General features: G+C 44.6%; 1 protein-coding gene across 1 annotated transcript in view; it reads right to left on the reverse strand.

Annotated features, from left to right (window-relative positions):
* LOC146348203 (cytochrome P450 4B1-like) overlaps positions 1-23,703 on the reverse strand; it is a 50,844-nt gene extending 27,141 nt beyond the window's left edge. The window contains exons 1-3 of the mRNA XM_084852577.1: positions 23,416-23,703; positions 14,381-14,522; positions 8,859-8,903 (exon numbers count right to left, since the gene is read on the reverse strand). Of these exons, the coding sequence (XP_084708703.1) occupies positions 8,859-8,903; positions 14,381-14,522; positions 23,416-23,613 (385 nt within the window). The 5' untranslated portion in view covers positions 23,614-23,703. The remainder of the gene's footprint in view (positions 1-8,858; positions 8,904-14,380; positions 14,523-23,415) is intronic.
* Positions 23,704-25,594: the final 1,891 nt, after the last annotated feature.

Consider the following 25,594-nt stretch of genomic DNA (forward strand, 5'->3'; position numbering starts at 1 on the left):
TTACTGAAAAACAGTATAGGACACTGCAAAAAGGATTGGAAGAGCAGCAGCAGGAGGGTTGCTGTATCGTTTCCTTTTTCTGATGTGTTTCAGCTCAAGATACTCTCCCCACCCCCAATAACTTGCTTTTTCATCCATAGAACCAAAGACTGGGGATCTCTGCATCTTTCTCCCTGTGCGGAATAAAGCAACAGAGGGATGGCAATTTTGACTAGACACAGTGTGGGAGGGGAAAGGATTAGGCAGAATACTACTCCATTCTCTTCATGAAACTGGAGGCCAAGGTATTGTATCCTTTGTTTCACCCCATTCTGAGACCACGCAAAGTTACTTTCCTTTTTTGCTCCCAACCTGAAATCTATAACTGCCCTTGAGTTGGGGCATCCAGCTTTTTGATTCTGGGACCCAGCATGGGCAAACCCTCTGTCAGAAAGCTCCAAGATCCACCCCAGGTTCATTTGGGTCTCCATCTGTTCCTTGTGATACTTCCTAGCATTCCTCTTCTCCTAATCGAGGGCCTAACCCTTTTTTCCAGGCCAGAGTTCCAATCTCCTTCATTTGAACCACCTCGCTGCCTTTTATGTTGAGATAGAGCTTCACATCTCTACAGTGATTCTTTGCTGCATTTTGCCCAAAGTCATTTCAAAGTGGTCACCCACCAAAACTGGGAGCCTGCTTGTTTGTCACAATGGGTGTGTGAGAGGACCTCCGCTTCGTATATTTTCCTCCATTCGTAGGGGCTGCAGACTTGAGTGGCCTATCCTGCAGGACCAATGGGGCAGCTGTGCCTTACAGTGAGGCAACATGGCTGCTGGGTTGTGGACTCTACACTCTTAGTGATTCCCAGCGGAAGCCTAGTGCTGAGGTCTTCCAGGGTCATGAGACTCATGTGACCACTTATATACACCTATTTAGCTAGCTTTTCCTCCTTGCCTCCTCTTCCCCAGTGCTCTCGCCTCTCTCTGTGTTAGATACTTTTCTAGGGGGCTGTCTTCACAAGCAATTTAGTGCCAAGTTAGAGCAGTTTGAGTTCCTTCATAACAGATGACGTCATCACCAATCCGCTGCCAACCAGCAGCTTCCTTCTTGAAAAGCCGCATTTTCTGAAACTCCTTTTGCTCCGACTTTTTCACTAAAAGCAGCTCCTTGGAAGTTTTACCACAGTGTGCCATGCCTCCCCCACCCCCCGCATTAAATCCTGGGCGTGCCTCTGTGACCTGGCAGTGATGTGGTCAACGGGGTGGGACACCCCATTCCCTCATGTTTCCCCAATGGAAGTAGTTTTTCCCATTGAGAAAATTCTGAGGAGTGCAGCAGCAACCTCTCACATTACCACAGTAGTGGGGACACCCAGTCACCTTGGGCAGCCTGCTTTTAATCTTTAACATATCCCCCCATTCTGTGCATGTTTACTCAGAAGAAATAAATCTCACTCCCCTGCAGTGAAAGGGTTAAAGGCTAACTTTAGTAACTCACCCTAAAGCGCTCTTTCACTTCTCAGATGCCCTCTTAAATGGCTAGTGTGATGTTGTTCTTCTTTGATGTCCTGTAGTTTCTCTGATGTAATATTGTTTCTCTGTTGTTATGTAAAGTCCCTTCTCACTAGATCAGTAATGATCTTTCAGTTTACAGGAGCTTCTCATTGAGCAAGGGGAAGCGGGGGAGTTGGAAGCAATAGCCAACAATGCATACATGGGGAAAATGGGTGGGAGCAATAACTCCGCAGCAGATTGCTGGGATGAAGTGAAAGTGGGGTGCAGGGGAGCTTTCAGGAGCCTTCAGATGCTGCACTGGAGAACTGGGGTTTTGGATTCTTCAGGGAAATCTGCACACACGGGGAAAATTAGTTGCTCTCCATGATGTAGTAGCAGCGGGGTGCCTGGACAGGGGCAAGCCTTTCTCATTGGTTGAGCAGCTCCTGCCAGTTTAATGACATTCAGTTCTACTCCCCTCACCCCACACAGAAGTATGTTCCTTTCAAGGTCTGAAAACCAGATTTTAAAGGTAGGGTACACTCGGCTTATCTTGCTTCATGTGTCTCTGATGGACCAAAGCCGATTCCATGAAAATCCAGGTAATACTCCAACGTGCTTTTCATTCCGTTGTTGTGAAGATCGCCCCTAGGATTACCAAGGATACACCTTGCTGCCAGACACTCCAAATTCTATTTTTGCAATCAAATTGTGTTTGGCTCCAGGGCCCCGAATAATGGCTTAGTCAGCAGTTCGGTCTCCCCATCATCACCTTTTGGTTGTTTCTAGATAACTTGGTCCACCAAGCTGTCAATGCAGCCAGATGGTTACCCCACTGTGAATGCATGAGCAGCAGCCTGTAGATCCAAGGGTAGCCTGTGCCCACTATCTGTTTCCAAGTGTCTGTGACCAACAAGGAAGGGAAGTCCTTGGCATTCCCTTTACTCTGTACACAAGCAGGAGGTTTCTATTGTGCTCATGTCCTGCTTGAGAGCTTCCAAGAGGGATCTGGTTCGTCACTGTGGAAACAGAATGCCGGAAACAGGCCTTTGGTCTGATCCAATTCAGCTCTTATGTTCTTAGCACACTCTGTTGACAAATGGCCTTTGAATATACAATCACATACTTGATCTTAAAGCTAAACTTCTTACAAACAGTTCTTGCAATTCACCTGGAGTTGGAAAAGCAACAGAGAGCAGTGACTGTGACTGACTGACTGACTTATTTATATACTGCCCCATAGCCTAAGCTCTCAGAGCAGTTTACAAGAATTCATTAAAAAATACACCAACATGATAAAAACAGTCTAAAATATTTGCTGTGCCAACTTTATAAAATGATGCCATAGCAGGTAGAACTATAGAACAAACACACCTTACTTAACAATGTGAAACTCTTGCACCAACTAATTACAAATGGGTGCAGATCAAGGTTTCAGTTCTCTGTTGCCATTTCCCAATACTGCCCTCCATGTACTCACTCATGCGATTAAGCGACTATGATTGTGTGATTGAGATTTGTGACTGGGTGGGTTATTATTTTGGATTAGTATTATGTGTATTTAAAACTGGGTCTAGTAACGATATGCTTGGTTGACGTTGGTGGGGGAGGTGCCTTTATTCCAGTGATTGTAGGCAGAGGTAGATATGGCAGGACAAGAGAACTGGGTCATCAGAGCATTAGGGCTCAGAGGTGTTTGTACACTTCTGTGTTTCACTCTGAGTTCTCAGGCTCCTGGTAGCTCATCCACTGTGCTTGCACACACCCTCTCTGGGGGACCAAAGTTTTTTAAGGACATGAGAATATCCCTGTTGGACCTGTTACAGAGGAGTTCCAGACATGCTGGCTTTCACATGTATTGTGCGCTATAGATTATCCAGAACCTTGGCTCAGGAATCCATTTTGTTTCAAATGGTACAACCTTGAATAGCTGCCAGGAACAAGGATAAGGCTCTGTAATTACTATAGATGTGTAGGAGCCATACTGTGTATGTGCCTCCCCCTTGATCACCCTAACTGCCATGTCACCACCCAGCCAACCAACCCACAAAGATACCTTTGACCTGGCCAATCAGAAGCCCTGGTGGGGAAAATGGTCCAGTTCTGAAGTGTACTCACCTTCCAGACAGATCAAACACTAACTTAAGTACCCTTGCTGACCCCGTTTATTTTGTGCTATGCCAGCTTATCCCAGCCTGGTGCCCTCCAGATGTGTTGGACTTCAGCTGCCATCAGTCCCAGCCAACATCAGGAATTCTGCAAGATGTTGTCCAAAACATCTGGAGGGCACCAGGTTGGGGATGGCTCAGCTATGCTACCCTGAATAGCTAGCTGGATGTAAAATTAATCAAGAGGCAAGGAACCTCCCTGCACCTTCCCTTTGTTTGAACCAATCCTGGGTCCAGCCTCTGAGCCATCAAGCTTTTGTTCCCTTTGTTTTGGACACTGTAACCCTATAAATCCAATTGGAGCAGTCGATGTTCATTCTGTCTGCTTGGACATCCCTCAGATATATGTATCAGCTCTGAGAATAAACCTGGGATCCAAATGGTTTTCACTAACATTCCTTGTGACTCTTTCTGAGCACGATCCTCTATTCTACACTGGTGCTGAGCCCACATGATTTCCCAGGCCAGAGTCCTCCCCTGCACTCTCCTATTCAACCAATTTATGATATGCTTGCCAAGATAGACCTGGTACTGTAAGGCCCCAGGGGTAACCAAGTTCCCAGTAGTTTTAGAGTTTTTAGAGATCCATAATGCTCTCTGCTTCGGTTAATTTGTTGTTCAGTCGTGTCCGACTCTTCGTGACCCCATGGAACATAGCACGCCAGGCCTTTCTGTCCTGCGCTCTCTCCCGGAGGGTGCTCAAGTTCATATTCATTGCATCGGTGATGCTATCTAGCCATCTCATCCTCTGCCGTCCCCTTCTCCTTTTGCCTTCAGTCTTTCCCAGCATCAGGGTCTTTTCCAGAGAGTTTTCTCTTTGCATTTGGTGGCCAAAATATTTGAGCTTCAGCTTCAGTATCTGTCCTTCCAATGAGCACTCAGGACTGATATCCTTTAGGATTGACTGATTTGACCTCCTTGCAGTCCAGGGGACTCGTAAGAGTCTTCTCCAGCACCACAGTTCGAAAGCATCAATTCTTCAGTGCTCAGCCTTCCTTATAGTCCAGCTCTCACAGCCATACATTACTACTGGGAAAACCATAGCTTTGATTAGACGGACCTTTGTCGGCAAGGTGATGTCTCTGCTTCTTACTATGCTGTCTAGGTTGGCCATAGCTTTCCTCCCAAGGAGCAAGCGTCTTTTGATTTCATGGCTACAGTCACCGTCTGCGGTGATCTTGGAGCCCAAGAAAGTAAAATCTGTCACTGCTGCCATTTCTTCCCCTTCTATATGCCAGGAAGTGATGGGGCCAGATGCCATGATCTTCATTTTTTTAATGTTGAGTTTCAAACCAGCTTTTGCACTCTCCACTTTCATCCTCAACAAGAGACTCTTTAGATCCTCTTCGCTTTCTGTCATTAGGGTGGTATCCTCTGCATATCGGAGGTTGTTGATAATTCTCCCAGCAATCTTAATTCCAACCTGTGATTCATCCAACCCGGCGTTTCTCATGATGTATTCTGCATATAAGTTAAATAAGCAGGGTGACAATATGCAGCCTTGTCGTACTCCTTTCCCAATTTTGAACCACTCGGTTGTTCCATGTCTGGTTCTTACAGTTGCTTCTTGACCCTCGTACAGGTTTCTCAGGAGACAGGTAAGGTGGTCTGGTACTCCCATCACTTGAAGAAATTGCCACAGTTTGTTGTGATCCACACAATCAAAGGCTTTAGCGTAGTCAATGAAGCAGAAATAGATGTTTTTCTGGAATTCTCTTGCTTTCTCCATGATCCAGCGAATGTTGGCGATTTGATCTCTAGTTCCTCTGCCTCTTCGAAACCCAGCTTGTACTTCTGGTAGTTCTCGGTTCGCATACTGCTGAAGCCTAGCTTGTAGGATTTTGAGCATCACCTTGCTGGCATGTGAAATGAGCGCAATTGTGCGGTAGTTTGATCACTCTTTGGCGTTGCCCTTCTTTGGAATTGAAATGTAAACTGACCTTTTCCAGTCTTGCGGCCACTGTTGAGTGTTCCAAATTTGTTGGCATATTGAGTGCAGCACTTTAACAGCATCATCTTTTAGGATTTTAAATAGCTCAGCTGGAATACTGTCATCTCCGCTAGCTTTGTTGTTACTAATGCTTCCTAAGGCCCACTTGACTTCACTCTCTAGGATGTCCGGCTCAAGTTCAGTGACCACACTATCATGGCTATCAGGGACATTAAGATCTTTCCTGTATAGTTCTTCTGTGTATTCTTGCCACCTCTTCTTAATCTCATCTGCTTCTGTTAGGTCCCTGCCTTCTTTGTCCTTTATCATGCCCGTCTTTGCACAAAACGTTCCCTTGAGATCTCCAATTTTCTTGAAGAGATCTCTAGTCTTTCCCATTCTGCTGTTTTCCTCGATTTCTTTGCATTGCTCATTTAAGAAGGCCTTCTTGTCTCTCCTTGCTATTCTCTGGAACTCTGCATTCAGTTGGATATATCTTCCCCTTTCTCCCTTGCTTTTCACTTCCCTTCTTTCCTCAGCGACTTGTAAAGCCTCATCAGACAGCCACTTGGCTTTCTTGCATTTCTTTTTCTTTGGGATGGGTTTCGTTGCTGCTTCCTGAACAATGTTACGAACCTCCATCCATAGTTCCTCAGGCACTCTGTCTATCAGGTCTAATCCCTGAAATCTATTCCTCACCTCCACTGTATATTCATAAGGGATATGATTGAGGTCATACCTGAATGGTTTAGTGGTTTTCCCTATGTTCTTCAATTTCAGCCGAAATTTTGCAAGAAGCAGCTCATGATCTGAGCCACAGTCAGCTCCAGGTCTTGTTTTTACTGACTGTATAGAGCTTCTCCATCTTTGGCTGCAAAGGACATAATCAATCTGATTTCGATATTGACCATCTGGTGATGTCCATGTGTAAAGTCGTTTCTTGTGCTGTTGGAAAAGAGTGTTTGCTATGATCAGTGTGTTCTCTTGGCAAAACTCTATTAGCTTTTGTCCTGCTTCATTTTGTACACCAAGGCCATGCCTGCCTGTTATCCCGGTGATTTCTTGACTTCCTACTTTAGCATTCCAATCCCCTATGATGAAGAGGACATCTTTTTTTGGTGTTAGTTCTAGAAGGTGTTGTAGGTCTTCATAGAACCGATCAACCTCGGCTGCTTCGGCATCAGTGGTTGGGGCACAGACTTGAATTTCTGTGATGTTGAATGGTTTGCCTTGGATTCGTACTGAGATCATTCTATCGTTTTTGAGATTGTACCTCAGTACTGCTTTTCCCACCCTTTTGTTGACTATGAGTGCTACTCCATTTCTTCTAAGGGATTCTTGCCCACAGTAGTAGATATAATAGTAGTAGATATAATGGTCACCTGAATTAAATTCGCCCATGCCTGTCCATTTTAGTTCGCTGATTCCCAAGATGTCGATGTTCAATCTTGCCATCTCATGTTTGACCACCTCCAGCTTACCTTGATTCATTGATCTGACATTCCAGGTTCCTAAACAATTTTGTTCTTTACAGCATCAGATTTTCTTTTCACCACCAGACACATCCACAGCTGAGTGTCCTTTCGGCTTTGGCCCAGCCGCTTCACTCTTTCTGGCGCTACTTGGAAATACCCTTTGCTCTTCCCCAGTAGTATATTGGACACCTTCCGACCTGAGGGGCTCATCTTCCAGCGTCATATCTTTTAGCCTTGTGAGACGTTCCATGGGGTTTTCTTGGCAAGAATACTGGAGTGGGTTGCCATTTCCTTCTCCAGTGGACCACATTTTGTCAGAACTCTCTGCCATGACCTGTTCATCTTGGGTGGCCCTGCACGGCATAGCTTATGCGAATTATTAATAATTCGGTTAATTATTAAGTGCAATTTCCTTGCAAGTGGGCTCCTTGGCTTGTAAGATGAGTCAAAGGTCGATATGGCCACTTCAGCACATTCCATGCTAACAAGCTCTCCTATCTTATTAGAGGCTTGGATGTGCCTGGGAAGTGGAGCTCTGTTTGTCTTAAAGCTACAGGTGTCTGTGCTGGGAAACAAGCACTGTTAGGCTATGCTGGGAAAGCTTCAGATGAACTCTAATTAACTCTTGCTGCTGTCATGCTGCCTCACTGCTAACATGTATGTTATAAAACCCATCTTACCCCATGGCTCTGGGTTCAGTGAAGCTGCCTGATCCAACCATTGGGTATGCCTGTGCGCTGTAAGTACTCAATAAAGTCTCCTTGTAAGCAAACCTGGATCTGGCTGATCATTATCTCGGCACCTCTAAATTCTGGAAGCCCACAGCTGAGACATACAATACACCCAAGGAGAGCACATGACTAACTCAGGTTAGTGTCCCATTGAGTCCCACAGATGGATTCCATATGGTTAGGAGCACAGTTTGACTTGTGAGGCTACGCAAGCATTGCCAGGTTTGAGTTCAAGGGAGGTGATCTAGAAGTAGCTTAAGGTATTGAGAAGCTGCTACAAAGAAGTCACAACTGAATGGTTCCGGAGTCCCTAACAATGGCTTGGTTGGTCTCCCCATCATTGCCACAGTAGCTGAATTAGAAAGAACCATCCCTCGCTCTATTTCCTCTCCCACAGTCCACCATTTTCACCATCACCTGAGCTCCCTTGGTCATTTAGCCTTCCAGTTCCGTGCTCTGCCATTTCCATAGCATCACCTTCCCTCCTCATTGGCAAATGCTAACCTCCAACTTCCATCTTTTCTATCCTTTCTAGTTAAGCCTATTCCAACTGGTATATTGGCTCATGTGCTGGAGTTGTGGGAGGGGGTGTATACCAACCAAACTATTTTTCTCCTCAGTAATGAATGTGCATGCGTGTGTTTTTCAATACAAAAACTGGTAAAAAATAAAGCCTATGTCTTTGGACTTTTAAGTGAGCTAAGTATCTCACAATTTAGAAGTAGCTATCCCCCATTTCAATGAAAACACCATGCAAAAATCCAATATACGTGTACCACACCTCTGGTTAAAGGCCCCACTTGAACCACATAGGTAGTTGCACATACATTCAAGGAAGTTACACTTCTCTGCAAACAAGGATGCATGGCAACAGATCAGACCAAATACCTATTTAGTCCAGCATCTGGTTTCCCACAGTGGCCAACCAGATACCTATGGGAAGCCCACAAACAGGACATCATGTATGATTATGTTATAATCTACAGCCTCTGTCTTAACAGTAGCTTGTTCCTGTGCTGGGTATCTTTATTCAGAAATCTTACTTAATGTAGAACAAGAAAGGAAAAATGAAAAATACATACCAATCCATGGAACCAAGAGGTTATAAACTATGAGACATTTAGGATCTGTATAGAATAACAGAACAGGGGGGAAAAACTGTGTCAGGGTAACAATATGCAAGATTCATGAGAAAAAACTCAGATTTCTTTTTCAGCTACTAAACATATAAGCACTGTATTTAAATTATATTGGAAGAGCATGCACAGGATAAGGATATGAAAATATAGTTTAAACAAAATACACAATTAATATGTAATTGGTTTCTGTATTTATAATAGTGCTTTATAATATCATAATATACATTTTTCCAGCATTTATTAGGAAGGAGTTTTTAAAGTTTTTTTTCCAAAACTATCACATATTTTAAGAATTATGATGAAAAATACACCATTTTATGGAATTTACATTCTTGTCATTTTTGAACTTTCACTGAACTATTGAAGAAAGCTACAGCTTAACAAATAGACAAAAAATGTTATCAACATTCTCCAGGGTTTAAACAAAGTCTGAGAAATTTGATTATCGCACCTGTTAGCAAAAGAATCACTGAAGGCACAATCCTATGCATCTTCAAACAGAAAAAAGTCCTACAACTCCCAGCATGTCTCTGCCAGATATATCTTTTGCAGCATGCAGAACAGTAAGGAGAGTGAAGATGGGCAGTATTGTCCTTACTGTGCCTGGCTTCAGGGCAATGCTATCTCATCATAGCATCAAAGTGCAATCCAATCAAAGTGCAGGCAATGCTTCCCACTTTCATGCTGCCCTGTCTGTTGGGGGAGAAATGGTGGGTGGACAGGCAGGCTACTTTGGCTTGTATGCTCACATGGAGAGGGAGGAGTTGGGGAGAGATCAGATCCTGTCACACTCTCAATGACAATGAGGGTCTGAAATGGGTTTGGAACTAGGCATAGACTGGGTTCGCATGACACACTAAGCCATGACTGGTTGTTTTCTGGACCAACCCATGATGGGTTAGTGTGTTGTCTGCGAGCTGTTTTTTTTCCCATCCATGGTGGCTTGTTTCCCTCAAACAGCCCACCGTGAGAACCTACAGTCTGCGACAGAGGTGGTTTTACGTACGGTAGGTTAGCATATCGTCTGGCACACCAGCGTGGGTTATGGCAATGTCTTACAGAGGTGCTCAGCAAGAGCGGCCGAAAATGCTACCACCACTCTGCTCCTCTCAAGCATGCTCTGAGCAAACTTGTTTTCCTACCACATTTAGGTGTGTCTCCAACCCCAAATCATCCTCCCCCGCCCCCAGCGTGGTTCCCAAATGGTTTCACCTGTGGTTAAATCGTCACTTTCCCATGAAAAAGCCAAGTCGCACAATTATCCTTCAGTGCATGTGGTGGCTCCCCATAAGGAGAACCTATATATTAAATTCTGTCCAATTTCTGCAAAGTTTCAAAGAGTTGGATCCCCACCCCCACCCCTTTTTGGTAGAACGTTCCCACAGATAGATTCAAGGCAGTAGTAAGCAAGCCCAGTATTAAGCAAGCCAAATAAGCAAGCCAAATAAGCCACTTTGTCTGCCAATAGAAAGTTTCTTTTTATTCTGTGTTGTTGTTTGCTGCTGGTGCGGAGGGAGCCAGCAAAGGCTTGGAAATTAGGGTGGCAGGTAAGGAATAAGGACTGGGGAAGAGGGGGTAGGAGAGGAAAGGGAAACAAATAGTTTGTTTTGTTGTTGTTGTTGTTCAGTCGTTCAGTCGTGTCCGACTCTTCGTGACCCCATGGACCATAGCACGCCAGGCCTTCCTGTCCTGCGCACTCTCCCGGAGTGTGCTCAGGTTCATATTCATTGCATCGGTGATGCTATCTAGCCATCTCATCCTCTGCCGTCCCCTTCTCCTTTTGCCTTCAGTCTTTCCCAGCATCAGGGTCTTTTCCAGAGAGTTTTCTCTTCGCATTAGGTGGCCAAAATATTTGAGCTTCAGCTTCAGTATCTGTCCTTCCAATGAGCACTCAGGGTTGATTTCCTTTAGGATGGACTGATTTGACCTCCTTGCAGTCCAGGGGACTCGTAAGAGTCTTCTCCAGCACCACAGTTCGAAAGCATCAATTCTTCGGCGCTCAGCCTTCCTTATAGTCCAGCTCTCACAGCCATACATTACTACTGGGAAAACCATAGCTTTGATTAGACGGACCTTTGTTGGCAAGGTGATGTCTCTGCTTCTTACTATGCTGTCTAGGTTTGCCATAGGTTTCCTCCCAAGGAGCAAGCGTCTTTTAATTTCATGGCTACAGTCACCGTCTGCAGTGATCTTGGAGCCCAAGAAAGTAAAATCTGTCACTGCTTCCAATTCTTCCCCTTCTATATGCCAGGAAGCGATGGGGCCAGATGCCATGATCTTAGTTTTTTTAATGTTGAGTTTCAAACCAGCTTTTGCACTCTCCTCTTTCACCCTCAACAAGAGGCTCTTGAGATCCTCTTCACTTTCTGCCATTAGGGTGGTATCGTCTGCATATCGGAGGTTGTTGATAATTCTCCCAGCAATCTTAATTCCGACCTCTGATTCATCCAACCCAGCATTTCTCATGATGTACTCTGCATATAAGTTAAATAAGCAGGGCGACAATACGCAGCCTTGTCGTACTCCTTTCCCAATTTTGAACCACTCGGTTGTTCCATGTCCGGTTCTTACTGTTGCTTCTTGACCCTCGTACAGGTTTCTCAGGAGACAGGTAAGGTGGTCTGGTACTCCCATCACTTTAAGAATTTGCCACAGTTTGTTGTGATCCACACAATCAAAGGCTTTAGCATAGTCAATGAAGCAGAAATAGACATTTTTCTGGAATTCTCTTGCTTTCTCCATGATGCAGCGAATGTTGGCGATTTGATCTCTAGTTCCTCTGCCTCTTCGAAACCCAGCTTGTACTTCCGGTAGTTCTCGGTTCGCATACTGCTGAAGCCTAGCTTGTAGGATTTTGAGCATCACCTTGCTGGCATGTGAAATGAGCGCAATTGTGCGGTAGTTTGAACACTCTTTGGCGTTACCCTTCTTTGGAATTGGAATGTAAACTGACCTTTTCCAGTCTTGCGGCCATTGTTGAGTGTTCCAAATTTGTTGGCATATTGAATGCAGCACTTTAACAGCATCATCTTTTAGGATTTTAAATAGCTCAGCTGGAATACTGTAATCTCCGCTAGCTTTGTTGTTACTAATGCTTCCTAAGGCCCACTTGACTTCACTCTCGAGGATGTCCGGCTCAAGTTCAGTGACCACACTATCATGGCTATCAAGGACATTACTATCATGGCTATCAAGGACATTAAGATCTTTCCTGTATAGTTCTTCTGTGTATTCTTTCCACCTCTTCTTAATCTCATCTGCTTCTGTGAGGTCCCTGCCTGCTTTGTCCTTTATCATGCCCGTCTTTGCACAAAACGTTCCCTTGAGATCTCCAATTTTCTTGAAGAGATCTCTAGTCTTTCCCATTCTGTTGTTTTCCTCGATTTCCTTGCATTGTTCATTTAAGAAGGCCTTCTTGTCTCTCCTTGCTATTCTCTGGAACTCTGCATTCAGTTGGATATATCTTCCCCTTTCTCCCTTGCTTTTTGCTTCCCTTCTTTCCTCAGCTACTTGTAAAGCCTCATCAGACAGCCACTTGGCTTTCTTGCATTTCTTTTTCTTGGGGATGGATTGAGTTGCTGCCTCCTGAACAATGTTACAGACCTCCGTCCATAGTTCCTCAGGCTCTCTGTCTATCAGGTCTAATCCCTGAAATCTATTGCTCACCTCCACTGTATATTCATAAGGGATATGATTGAGGTCATACCTGAATGGTTTAGTGGTTTTCCCTATGTTCTTCAATTTCAGCCGAAATTTTGCAAGAAGCAGCTCATGATCTGAGCCACAGTCAGCTCCAGGTCTTGTTTTTACTGACTGTATGGAGCTTCTCCATCTTTGGCTGCAAAGGACATAATCAATCTGATTTCGATATTGACCATCTGGTGATGTCCATGTGTAGAGTCGTCTCTTGTGCTGTTGGAAAAGAGTGTTTGCTATGATCAGCGTGTTCTCTTGGCAAAACTCTATTAGCTTTTGTCCTGCTTCATTTTGTACACCAAGGCCATGCCTGCCTGTTATCCCGGTGATTTCTTGATTTCCTACTTTAGCATTCCAGTCCCCTATGATGAAGACGACATCTTTTTTTGGTGTTAGTTCTAGAAGGTGTTGGAGGTCTTCATAGAACCGATCAACCTCAGCTTCTTCGGCATCAGTGGTTGGGGCATAGACTTGAATTACTGTGATGTTGAATGGTTTGCCTTGGATTCGTACTGAGATCATTCTATCATTTTTAAGATTGTACCCCAGTACTGCTTTTCCCACCCTTTTGTTGACTATGAGTGCTACTCCATTTCTTCTAAGGGATTCTTGCCCACAATAGTAGATATGATGGTCACCTGAATTAAATTCGCCCATGCCTGTCCATTTTAGTTCGCTGATTCCCAAGATGTCGATGTTCAATCTTGCCATCTCATGTTTGACCACCTCCAGCTTACCTTGATTCATTGATCTGACATTCCAGGTGCCTAAACAATATTGTTCTTTACAGCATCGGATTTTCTTTTCACCACCAGACCCATCCACAGCTGAGTGTCCTTTCGGCTTTGGCCCAGCCGCTTCACTCTTTCTGGCGCTACTTGGAAATACCCTCTGCTCTTCCCCAGTAGTATATTGGACACCTTCCGACCTGAGGGGCTCATCTTCCGGCGTCATATCTTTTAGCCTTGTGATACATTCCATGGGGTTTTCTTGGCAAGAATACTGGAGTGGGTTGCCATTTCCTTCTCCAGTGGACCACATTTTGTCAGAACTCTCTGCCATGACCTGTCCGTCTTGGGTGGCCCTGCACGGCATAGCTTATGGCTTCACTGAGTTATGCAAGCCCCTTCGCTACAACAAGGCAGTGATCCATGTTTTGCCTGTGGTTAAATCCTCACCTTCCATGAAAAAGCAAAGCCGCACATTTATCTTGTATATTAAATTTCGTCCCCATCCTTCAAAGTTTCAAGGAGTGGGGGGGCACCCTTTTTTGTTTCACATGGGCAGAAACAGAGGACCTGGCAAAGGCTTGGAAAGGCTAAGGATGGTGGGATATGGTTTCTACCACAAAGGAAACTGGGATAGCTGGCCGGCCAGGTGGGAGAATTACAGGAGGAGGAGGGGCAACTCTGGTGTAGCTTGCTTGCCTGATCTTTTAACAGGAACACAGTAGGTTGTTCGCAAACAACCTACTCTGTGTAGCTTGTCACCCACCATGGGTTAGAGTGACGTGTGAATAGGCCCTTAGAATAAATGGAGCTATTTTCTAAGTTTGGAGAAAATTGTTATTTTTTGTCCAAGCCTGACAGTGGGAGTCCCCCCGTTACTACTATATATGTGCTGAAGGGGTAAGACTGACTGCAGTACAAGCCCAACATCACTGGCTATAACATTGTACCTTCATGTTGTAGGCAGATATGCCAGTGAAAGTATTTACGGCCAGTGCAACTATCCTGGGATCAGTAGAACGTAAGCGGCAAAATTCTTACCGCCTCTGTTGAACACCGCCTTCGCATATTCAGGGTGGTTGATGACGAAGAAAGCCATGAAACGTCCATACCACACAGGGAAACACTGCGGAAATTCTTCTGTCCATTTCACTACATTTCTTAGTTCTTCCCCATGTTTCAACTGCATATAGGTTTAAGGATAAACATAGTCAAGACAATGTGTGGCCACTTGCAGTGCTCAAAACATAATGTGTCTAGACAATTGCTTTGTTGTGGGGAGGGGGCTTGGTGCCCCAATTGTCAGTGCAATGGATAGGGAAAGATAGGGTCCTTTTATCAACTAGGAGTGGATGATAAAACATGACAGTGTGGTTGTCACGTCAGCTTTCGGGTCTATGTAACAGTTCAGTAAAATAGCGTTGCTGTTATCTTTAAGAATCTCTTCCTGGTTGTTGGGTCTAAAGAACGTGAACTCTGAGTTTGCAGCTAGCAGTTAACTGCAGGACTTAATTGTTGTGACTATTTGTTGCTTTGCTTTACTTCCTGTTTGCTCTTTTTGGTCTCGAAATCAAGATAACTCAAAGATCATATCCTCTCTGTGGTGTGAAGCTTATACTGAAGTTACTTCTGACACACATATGCTTGTGCTGGGAAAGGGGGGGAGGGAGAACACAGGGAAACCAGCCCCCTTTCTCACCAAACCGATACTGTGCAGGATCTCTATAGCGAAGCTGTGAAGTAGTTACTTCCTAAAGCAATAAACCAAACAATGGAGTATTGGAGCCTTGAGATCACGCTTAACCACATTTAGGGAATTGGGCTTTAAACTGTGCCATTTCAATTGAGGGGGATCTCTGAAAGTTTTGATGTGGGCATTCAGAGGGCAAGCCTCATTCAGCACAGTGGATGCTCAGTTACTTCTGAGTAGGCACTAATTGGTTTATGCAGGGATGGGAAACACACAGGAAACACCGTTTGACCTGGATCATGGTGAAAGGCACACCCCTGGGCAGGGCTAGCATACCCAAGGTAAATGAGGGGGTTGGGGCACACAGCAACTATACTGGGGAGAACCGGACTTGAGGAAAAGAATGAGACTTTAAGCAGTCTCTAGAAATCTGTTCTTTTCCCCGATAAGCTCCAGGATGGCTGCTGGATGGCCACAATGTCATGTATCCCCAATGACCTCCAACCACAGCCAGTTTGGAGTAAATCACTGGTGGAAACAGGCCCAGGTTGCCTTTTCTGCAGAGTCCATTGCTGTGTGTTTGGACCTCGTATTGGGCACAAAGGACTGATTAGTATACTGGCCACCTCATAGCCTAACAGATTTTCTACCCAAGCTGGTGGTGGAAATGGCCTTGGACATGATGAGGTACCCTAGGCTTTAAGTTCTGGGGCGCTTCAATATTTATACTGACACCTCCTTTTCTGGCATGGGTTAGGATTTCATGGCTGCCATGATAGCAATGGACTGTCCCTGAGTGCTTTAGGCTCTACACATCAAGCAGATCATGCACTTGATTGGGTGTTCTCTGCAGAGCAGGACAATGGTGACCTGGCTGGAGAGGAGGAACTAATAATTTCTTTGCACTGGACAGATCACATCCTGCTGTGGTTCAGACTTACAGGGACTGGAGGGGTGGGGGACCAGTTAAATTGATTCACCCCAGAGACTGATGGGTCCTGATGGATTCTGGACAGCCCTTAGGGGGTTTCCTGCAGGACAGTCCAAAAGCAGAGTCTGAGGCAAAGACGAAGTCAAGCACAGGCAAGCAGTCCCAATCAGGCACAATCCAAGGAACAGGGTCATATCAGGAGTCCAGGACTCAATGGCACAAGAGATCAGTCCACAGAAGAAGCAAGGTCAGATTGCAAGGTACTGGGAGATGAAATTAAGGCACTGTTCTCAGGTGAGACCTATTGGTTGCTAGAACTTATATAGACATATCTCCCATCCTACACCCAGGTACAGCTGTGAGCTATTAGTCCTGGCTTCAAAGTCTCCCTACTTCAAAAGAGAGCCTTGCTTTGAATAGACCTTACTCTGGAGGAGCCTGGGTGCTTTGTGTCTTGAGGTGTATGCTTCACCTCCAAGTGGCAGACTGTGCCTCCACCTTCTGGAGCTGGTACGCTCTAGGGTTGGGTGGATGCTTGGCCTCCTCCTCTGACTCCACAGGGAAGGTATCACCTTCAGGGGCCCCGTCCAGGGGTACCTCAGGGTTCACCATTGCTGAAGGGCACAATGTAGCTTCTCCAAAGCTTCTGGAGGTGCCTGGGGTCTCACTACAATCAAGGGGTCCACAAGGTCTTTAGGCTCTTCAGTGTCAGGTCTTCTTCCAAAGAGTCATTCTGGCCTGGGTCAGGCATGCACTCCTCTGTTACCATCATGTCTATGAAATGCTATCCAGCAGTGCTATTCAGGGTGGGCAGGGCTCTTCTCTGTCTGTGTCAACAAGACAGCTTATCTGAATTCTTAGCAGCATGCTGAAATTTATTCACAAAGCCTTTTACAGGCAAAAATCAATTGCATCTATTCAGAGTTGGATACCATGTTGTTTACAGTGCAGGTATATGTAATTCCCCTAGTTTTGTTCTAGCCAGTTTGCTTTGGATTAATTTTTTATTTATTTATTTATTTATTTATTGCATTTATACCCCGCCTTTTTTCCTCTTGCAAGGAACCCAAGACAGCTTACATAAGCTGAAATTATGGATTTTCCTCATTACAGAAAAGCCATTAAGTAGGGCTGTGCATGGACCCCCTGATCCAACCGCTTTGTGGCTTCCGAGGTGGGCCAGATTCGGCTTGGGCTGATTCAAGGGGCCCTTGACCCAACTCAGCCCCAAACCCAAAGCAGGATTTGGATGGCTGAATCCTGCTTTGCCCCTCCGACACCCCCCCCAACCTCTCAGCATCATACCTGGGCCGCCGCCACTGCCTCCACCACCACCTCCACCACTGCCACTATCATCTCCACTGCCAGCTTCTGAGCCCTGGACACACGCTGGCTCTTGTTTCAGGCAGTCGCCATTTTTAAAATGGCAACTTCCAGGAAGCGCCCCCAACTTGCTTCGGGTCACTTCATGCCCCCTCTGCTTAGCCTTGGAAAGGGCCCAAAGCTGCCCGCTTCGACTCAGGCCTCGGGTTGAAGCGGTGCACAGCCCTACCATTAAACAAATAACAATTGCTTTTCTGTAGTGAGCAGAGTAACAGCACACTCTCTTTGCAGGGTTGGACAGGAAAATCTGTGACTGAGGCACAGCGGGAGTTCTTTCTGGAGAAGGTGGATGACATGTTGGGGGTGCCCCTTCCTTTCCCTATTGTTTGCCATGATTTCCAGTTTCAGAGCCATTCCATGTCCTGCACCACAAGTCCTTTTCCCTGATCTACCAGCTCTCAGCCATAATTGTAGGGAAAACCAAATAGTGAGTTTTCTAGCTGGAGTGTGAAACTGAACAGCTGTGGCTGTCTGATTAGGATTGTGAAATTCACTGGGCTAGAGATGGGACATTCTCAGATGAAATAAGTGGGTTTTTTAATCTGATCCCCAACCATTTTTACTCAGAAGTAAGCTTAGCTGCAATGCTCTAGCTCTGTGGATGCAGGCACTATTATTTTTTAGTTTTGCAATTATGGTTGAGTACTATAGTAGAGTAGCACAGCTAACTAGCAGGGAAAACCAAACTTTTGTGCTGTTAAAGTAATATCTAGTTTGATCCTGCACTCCTTGGGAGAAGAGCAGAGACAGAAAGAAAGATTATTTCAAGCCTAGAAAGCTGGCAAATTGGGTATAAAATTTAAAATATTCAATAAAATAAGCCAAGTAATAAAAGACCTAGGATGGTTTTAAATTATAATTGTCTTGGTATCACTAATATCACTTCTAATATCATAACTACCTCATGTGCTTCAGCATAGTTTTATTCTAAAAAATATCCTTCAGTTCAGTCTCCAAGAATTCAGAATCTTTTATCTGTTACCCTAGCCATCAAGCTTTGTTGTTAAAGTTGTTTATACTTTCCCCCCATTTCTATGAGGAATGTTCCACTTAATTATATACCATCAAAGGCCATTCATAGATACTTCTCTGGCACAGCAACTCATAGTCTCAGAAATATATTTTAGCCAGAGGCTTTAAATCAGCCTTTCCCAACTTGGCGCCCTCCAGATGTGTTGGGACTACAACTCCCATTATCCCCAGCCAGCATGGCCATTGGCATCTGGAATCATCTTTATAAACATGTTCTGAATATCAGCCATATGTCTCAAGTTATTTATCAAAGAAGGAAGCAATAAGATACTAATTTGTCATAACCAGGGGCGTTGCTAGGTTCTTAAAAGATCTGGGGCACAGGCCCACAACCCAAATTTGCATATACGAGTCTAAGTGCACGTCTAATGTATGTGTGTGTGTGGTGTACATGCAGTATGCTTGCGTGTGTGTATAGACTACAGACAGACAGACATAAGAAGTATGCACTGACCCCCCACCCCACTTCAACTCAGACACCGATTCAGCATTTTGGAAAACATCCTGCTTCTACTCTGGCCAATTTGTAGTCGGACCACTTCAGCTCAGCACCAAACCTGAGTCAAGGTTTGGAAAAATGAGTTTTAATCTGATCCCCAACCATTTTTACTCAGAAGTAAACTTCCTGTTGACTACCATGGGAAATTAGAAAAAAATTGTAACTTTTTTCTCTTGGTCATAACTGGATGATAATTTCACGCATAGTAGCCCCCTAGAAGGGGATTACACCTGCCACAAGTCAGAAAAATAGGTGCAGGGTTTATATTTTGATTTTCTTTTAAAGGAAACTGCCAATAACATTTTAATTCTCTGGAAGAATTGGATAAAATTTTTGGGATTCATTGCCCCACCAGAGGAGATCCTGTCTGCCAAATGTCAGAATGCTAGCCACAAGGGGTTTTGTGCAAGGGTGGCCTTGACACTGTGAGGTCTCCAAAAGAGGACATACTTATCTCCCTATGTTCCTTGTGGACCATTGTTCTGAAAATTACAGACAGCCTAGAGTTGTCCCAAAGTAAGAAACCCGCAAAGTTTCAGAAGGGTAGGTGCAACAGTTCATGTGGAAGGGGAGCTCTCCAATTTGGGGGAGGGAGTGGTTTGCTTTCCCTTCTATTCACACCTTCCCCAATAGTTTTTGGGTAAATTTGTATGAAAATGCACAGGTCATTAGAGGTGTCTCCCAGGCAAGAAATCTGCAAAGTTTCTGAAGGATATACATGCATGCAAATTTAGAATTGCTAGAATTTATTTACATTTCACCAGTGTCAGCAGCAGGGGAACATGGGTGGGAAGGTGCTATTGCACTCATGTCCTGCTTGTGGGTTCCCAATGGGCATCTGGTTGGCCACTGTGTGAACAGAATGCTGGACTAGATGGACCTTGGTCTGATGCAGCATGGCTCTTCTTATGTTCTTAAATACAGAGTGCCTCTAAGCATGTTTTTCATTCACCACTGAGCATTCACATTCTCCCCCTACCAATTCTGTTCCCCTCCATACAACCATCCCTCCTCATCCTACCATCCTCCAGCAACATTTCATAAAAACAGATGTCTTGTTTTGTGCAACTCTCCTCTACCTCCTCCTTGTTATGCACAAGCTCTCATTGTAACTTCCTCACCATAACTTCAGTTGTGCCAAGACTTCACCAGGATTCAGCCAATGACTCTGTTTTCAAAACTAGAGCTAAGTTATGGAGAAACTCTGAGCATGTACTAAGTGCTTTTCCCTCACCACTGAACCTAGAGTTCATGCAAAAAAACAAAGAAAAAACCCCAAACCCCCAAATGACGAAACATGCATAGGACTGAGCTGAAAGGGTAGTCAATTCATTAGACGGAATTGGGTAGGCACTGTATTATGCATGCAGTACCAGACTCACAGCTCAGGACTTATTTCTGAGTAAACATGCAGAACATCAAGGTGCAAACCTCCCTGCAAAAGTAACTTGTGCTGGAATCCTATGCACACTTTTTTGAGAGTAAGCCTCATTAAACGTAATGGGACTTCTCAGCAGGCATACATAGGACTGCATAAAGTAGCAATATTTAGGGATCTCCCCTCCACTTAAAAAACAAACCCCAAACTTCTATTTTTTTTAATTAAAGCTTTCTGTTCATAGGAACGTAGGAAGCTGCCTTATACTGAGTCAGACCCTGGGTCCATCTAGCCCAGAATTGTTGATACTGACTGGCAGCAGCAGCTCTCCAAAGTTGCAGGCAGGATTCTTTACTAGCTATACCTGGAGATAACAGGGATTGAACCTGGGATCTTCTGCATGCCAAGCATGTACTCTGCCACTGTGCTACAGCCCTTCCTGTTGCTAGATAATGGCAACTAACAAACAAAACAGCCCCAGATTTGTTTCTCTGCAACCATGTGAACCCACTCTTCTCAAAGACTTGAGTGAGGAGAAGGAGAAAAACCAACCCCCTTGTCTGTTTGTATAAAGTCAGATACAGTTCAGAACTTCTCTTACCCACTGAAGAGAATTCTCTTTAAGAATTCCCCAAGAGATATGCTCTGGGGGAAAGAAAGAACAGGATAGGGGAGAGAAGAAGAAGAATGGTGATTGGAAATGTGTATGGGGGTGAGGGTTAGAGAGAATTCCCTAAACCAAGTGCCTCCTTTCAGAGATGTACTACTTCAGAGGAATTTAGGAGGCTGTGCAGGGTTTGCAATGATTGCACATACTTAAATTAACTTTTTTAAAACTGTAGAACCTATTTAAAAGCCCCCACAATTTCTTGATCATGATGCCATATAGTCCTCACCCTCCCTTTGAGATTATTTGAGTCCTACAGCTATTTAGGAGAAATTAAAGTGGAGGAGGAGAAAGAAGTTTGTGGAGGCTGATTGGATCCTTTGCAGTACTGAAGCTACTAAACTTCTGCAGAATCCAAAGGTTCCCGTTTGGGCCAGTAAAATCATGTGCTGTGTGAAATACCGGTGTTTCATAATAAGCTCTTTCTTCCCTTCCTTCTCCCTCTTCAAAATTTCATTGCAGGCAAGCTCTCAACAGTGGGCATGTAAGAGCAGAAAAGAAAAGGGGAGAGATGTTTTTTGCACCTCAAACCGCCCCCACACCAGAGATTAGGGATAGTGACCTCCTAATGGTCACCTTAAACACCTTCTGATTAGGATCTCTAATCCCCTAGGTCAGAACTTTCCAAACTTTTTGTGTTGGTGACACACTTTTTAGACATGCATCATTTCGTGACACGGTAACTCAGTTTTACTAGCAAACCGGAGGTTAAACTAACCTGTTATAAGAGATATGGACACATACATAAATTGTAATAACGAAATGTATGGGGATACAACATATCTCATGAAAACCTTTCATTTATATTTTTAAAAATATATGATTTGTAAGATAATAACATACATTGTTGTCATTTATGAGTAACAGTATGTAAATACGTGCAAGAATTTTAAAAAGTTGAATAACACCAATAACTACTTACCATTTCCAGGTCCAGGTAGGAGCTCAGCTGCAAAAACACATGAAGTAGAGAAGCAAAACTCCAACAAAAATGGTGTAAATATATATGTCTCACTACAAGGCTATACTGCTGTAAATATTTGCAATGCCTATGTCCAGAGTCCAGTTCCAGCACTCTCTGGTGGTACACTGCCAGTGGGTGGTTAATCCACAATTACAGCAGAGTAAAAATAAAAATAAATGGCAGAAATCAACTGAGCTCCATTCCGACTGGCCAAGATGGCGGACGGCCCGCTCGGTGCAGTCCCAGGTGGTGTTTCCACCTGTGTGTTACTTTGGCCTGGCCGCGCAGCAGCGAAGGGCACGCCCGAAACCACGCAGGGCTGGTGGCCGCTGCCACTTCTCCACGCCAGTGTCGGCCAAGCTCTGCTCCCAGGTCAGTGCCTCCCTTCCCCTCTCTTCGCCCCGTGCCTCTACCTTTCTGGGGAGCACAGGCTCGAAGCTCCTCACCTGCCCGGCGTAGCCCTCCCTGCTCTGGGGGCATCCAGCGGGCCATTGTTCTCCCCCGCTGCCTTGCAGCCGCACCGAGGACATGGGGAAGCCTCTCGCCTGAGCTGATTGCAAATTGCTTGACTAATTGCTCTGCTAACTTCGAATTCTCCACACTCCTTGTGCAGCCAGCGTTACCACACTCCTCACCTTACCACTCCAACACCACCAATCACATGCGTCCTGCATCAAGACGCCACGTGATCCTAAAGCAGCTAATGTTAAAGCACCTAAGCCTTAGCAGCTAAGCTGCTTTAACATTAGCTGCTTTAGGAAGTTCCGGGGGAGGGACCAAGCGAAGCAAATGTGAGTAAGGGAACTCCACGGTGCCCTTCCGCACAATTTTCACGCGACACACCTACACACTGCCGGCAACACACTAATGTGTCGACACAACGACACACACTTTGGAAAGCTCTGCCCTAGGTGATTAGACAGTTTTTACTTTTTGTTTTAGACTTTGAGAAAAGGAAATTTTATGCATGGCTAGCGCAAAAGCCACTAGACCTAACTGTCTGAAATTTGGTAGGTTCAGTCATCTGCACAGGGCCTGCTAGGTCCCAAAATTTCATGCATGTCTGTGGAAGCACAAATAAAATATTGCTCTTTGCTTTGACACATTTTCTTGAAAATAGCAAACTTTTCCTGTGACTAGCACAAAAGTCACCGGACATAACTGCCTGAAATTTGGCAAATTCAATTAGCTCCATGGGGGCTTCCAAGCCTCCTAACATCATGAATTTATCTTACCAACTAAAAAATATATGGCCATTTTTGTTTTCCAATGCAAGTCAATGAGAAGATGTAAAACAAAATCGCAATCAGGACAGCTCACAAGATCTGGGGCACAGCTCAAAAGATCCGGGGGCCGTACTGAGCTGGATCCTCCTCTAACAACGCCCTTGATCACAACACTGCCCAATTTTATAAGAATTGTGCTACCCTTCATTTGCAGATTCAGTTTGTTGCAGAGTATTACATAGCAAAATCATGCAATTTTAACAAGGGAGACGGAGCTTCCCAGGCAAGACAAAAAGAATCTCTTACCTTGAAAATATGGCCATATAGCCAGTGACCGGGAGGTCCTGGGAAATTCCTAAATCCTTTGAGCAGTTTCTGCCTCATCTGAAATAGCTGGATGGCTTTCAGAACCACAGAGGCAAGGATCAAGGCAACGGTCAGGTGGAAAAGCTGAGAGAGATTCCCAGGAATCAAGAACCACACAGCATTTCTGAGACTCTCCATTGCCAATCGCCTGCTTTTTCCAGTGTCTGGAATAAGTACGGAAAAATGCCAAGCTTGTCTGCTCTTGCTCTATGTGTACCAAACCAAAGTGTGAGTTCAAAGTTCACAGCAGCGGTAGGTAGTACTTTAGACGTCTCTTGGCTCATAAAAGCTCCACCAAAGAACTCTAATGAGTGACGTGGTGCCCCAAAGCAGGGCTGCCCAGCCGTTCTGGTGCCGAGAGCCACATCAGGCAGCGCTAGGAGGAAGCACATACACGTGCATGTGCGCCCACGAACACACACGCTTGGGGATCACTAACACTAGCAAGGGAATCGCTTCTCTTATCTCCGATAAGGAAAAGGGAAGGGGCTCCCTCGCTAGTGCCAGCGCTAGCAAGAGAAACCCCTGGGGTCATCAGGTCTCGCAGATTAAAATTTAATGAACAGCTTCACATTTAGTTCCTTAAACATATCCCTGAAGTCAGTTTCCAGAAACAAAATGTGAAAATCTTCCAAATGCAAAAACATCTACTATAATCCCTCTGCTCCCGCTGTAACGAATTCCTCACCACCTTCAAGGGCCATAGGAAACACGCTTATTTTGTTCACACATTCATTAACACCTGTTTAACGTAAACTTGCACGTGTTCAAGTCCCAAACTGTGCACTCGTGAGCGTGCTGAATGGAACTGCTGAAAAACTCACGGAGACTCCCTTCTGTCGTTCAGTCGTGTCCGACTCTCCGTGACCTCATGGACCACAGCACGCCAATCCTTCCTGTCCTCCGCTCTTTACTGCTGCCAGTAAAAGGGAATGGGGTCAATGACGCTTATTAAAAGCATCATCGAAGTAATTCCTCATTACTGGCAACAGTGCAAGGCATGGCGGCTCTGTTTTACTTCCTGAAACAGTTTCCTATACAGCGGTATACAGAGAGACTGCGCAATCCTATGCCTGCTCGGACAGAAAAAAAAAAGTCCTATAACTTCCAGCACGCCCTAGCTGGGCAAAGCAGGCGTAGGATTGCGCCCTAAATAACTTTGCTCACTTCATTTTCTTATACGGTGTCTTAACTTTTTTAACTTTAAACTTTTAGAGCTAAAAAAAAGCTATCAGAATTATTAAAATATATAATATTTAAATATCCATTCCACTGTCTCTGTTCAGTTAACTGTGGTGTGGATTCTGAGCCTTGAGGGTATAAGTTTAGTTTATATTGGTATGTGTTTTCTCTATTTTTGGTTTTTATTGTTAGTTTTAAAAATAATTTTAAATGTTAATTCTTAGTTTTTAGTAAAATCCAAATACTAAATTTTGTGTTATGCATACTTTTATAGAGAGGTCTAAACATATATAATAACATAATAAAACATATGTTGTTCTCTTGTGATATTTGCTCTGTGGACTAATTCAATAAATCTTATTCTCTGTCATTCTATGTGAACGTATGGTTTACTTTGATGAGGGCAATTCACAGTGAAAGCCTATACATGTCTACTCAGAAGTAAGTCCTGTTGAGTTCCACAGGACTTACGTCTAGGTAACTGTCTACAGAACAGTTGTTGTTGTTGTTCAGTCGTTCAGTCGTGTCCGACTGTTCATGACCCCATGGACCATAGCACGCCAGGCCTTCCTGTCCTGCGCTCTCTCCCGGAGTGTGCTCAAGTTCATATTCATTGCATTGGTGATGCTATCTAGCCATCTCATCCTCTGTCGTCCCCTTCTCCTTTTGCCTTCAGTCTTTCCCAGCATCAGGGTCTTTTCCAGAGAGTTTTCTCTTCGCATTAGGTGGCCAAAATATTTCAGCTTCAGCTTCTGTCCTTCCAATGAGCACTCAGGGTTGATTTCCTTTAGTATGGACTGATTTGACCTCCTTGCAGTCCAGGGGACTCGTAAGAGTCTTCTCCAGCACCACAGTTCGAAAGCGTCAATTCTTCGGCGCTCAGCCTTCCTTATAGTCCAGCTCTCACAGCCATACATTACTACTGGGAAAACCATAG

Source organism: Heloderma suspectum, chromosome 4 (assembly GCF_057233095.1).
Source record: "Heloderma suspectum isolate Gila_16-S chromosome 4, 16-S_ref, whole genome shotgun sequence".
In the NCBI taxonomy this organism is placed as follows: Eukaryota; Metazoa; Chordata; class Lepidosauria; order Squamata; family Helodermatidae; genus Heloderma; species Heloderma suspectum.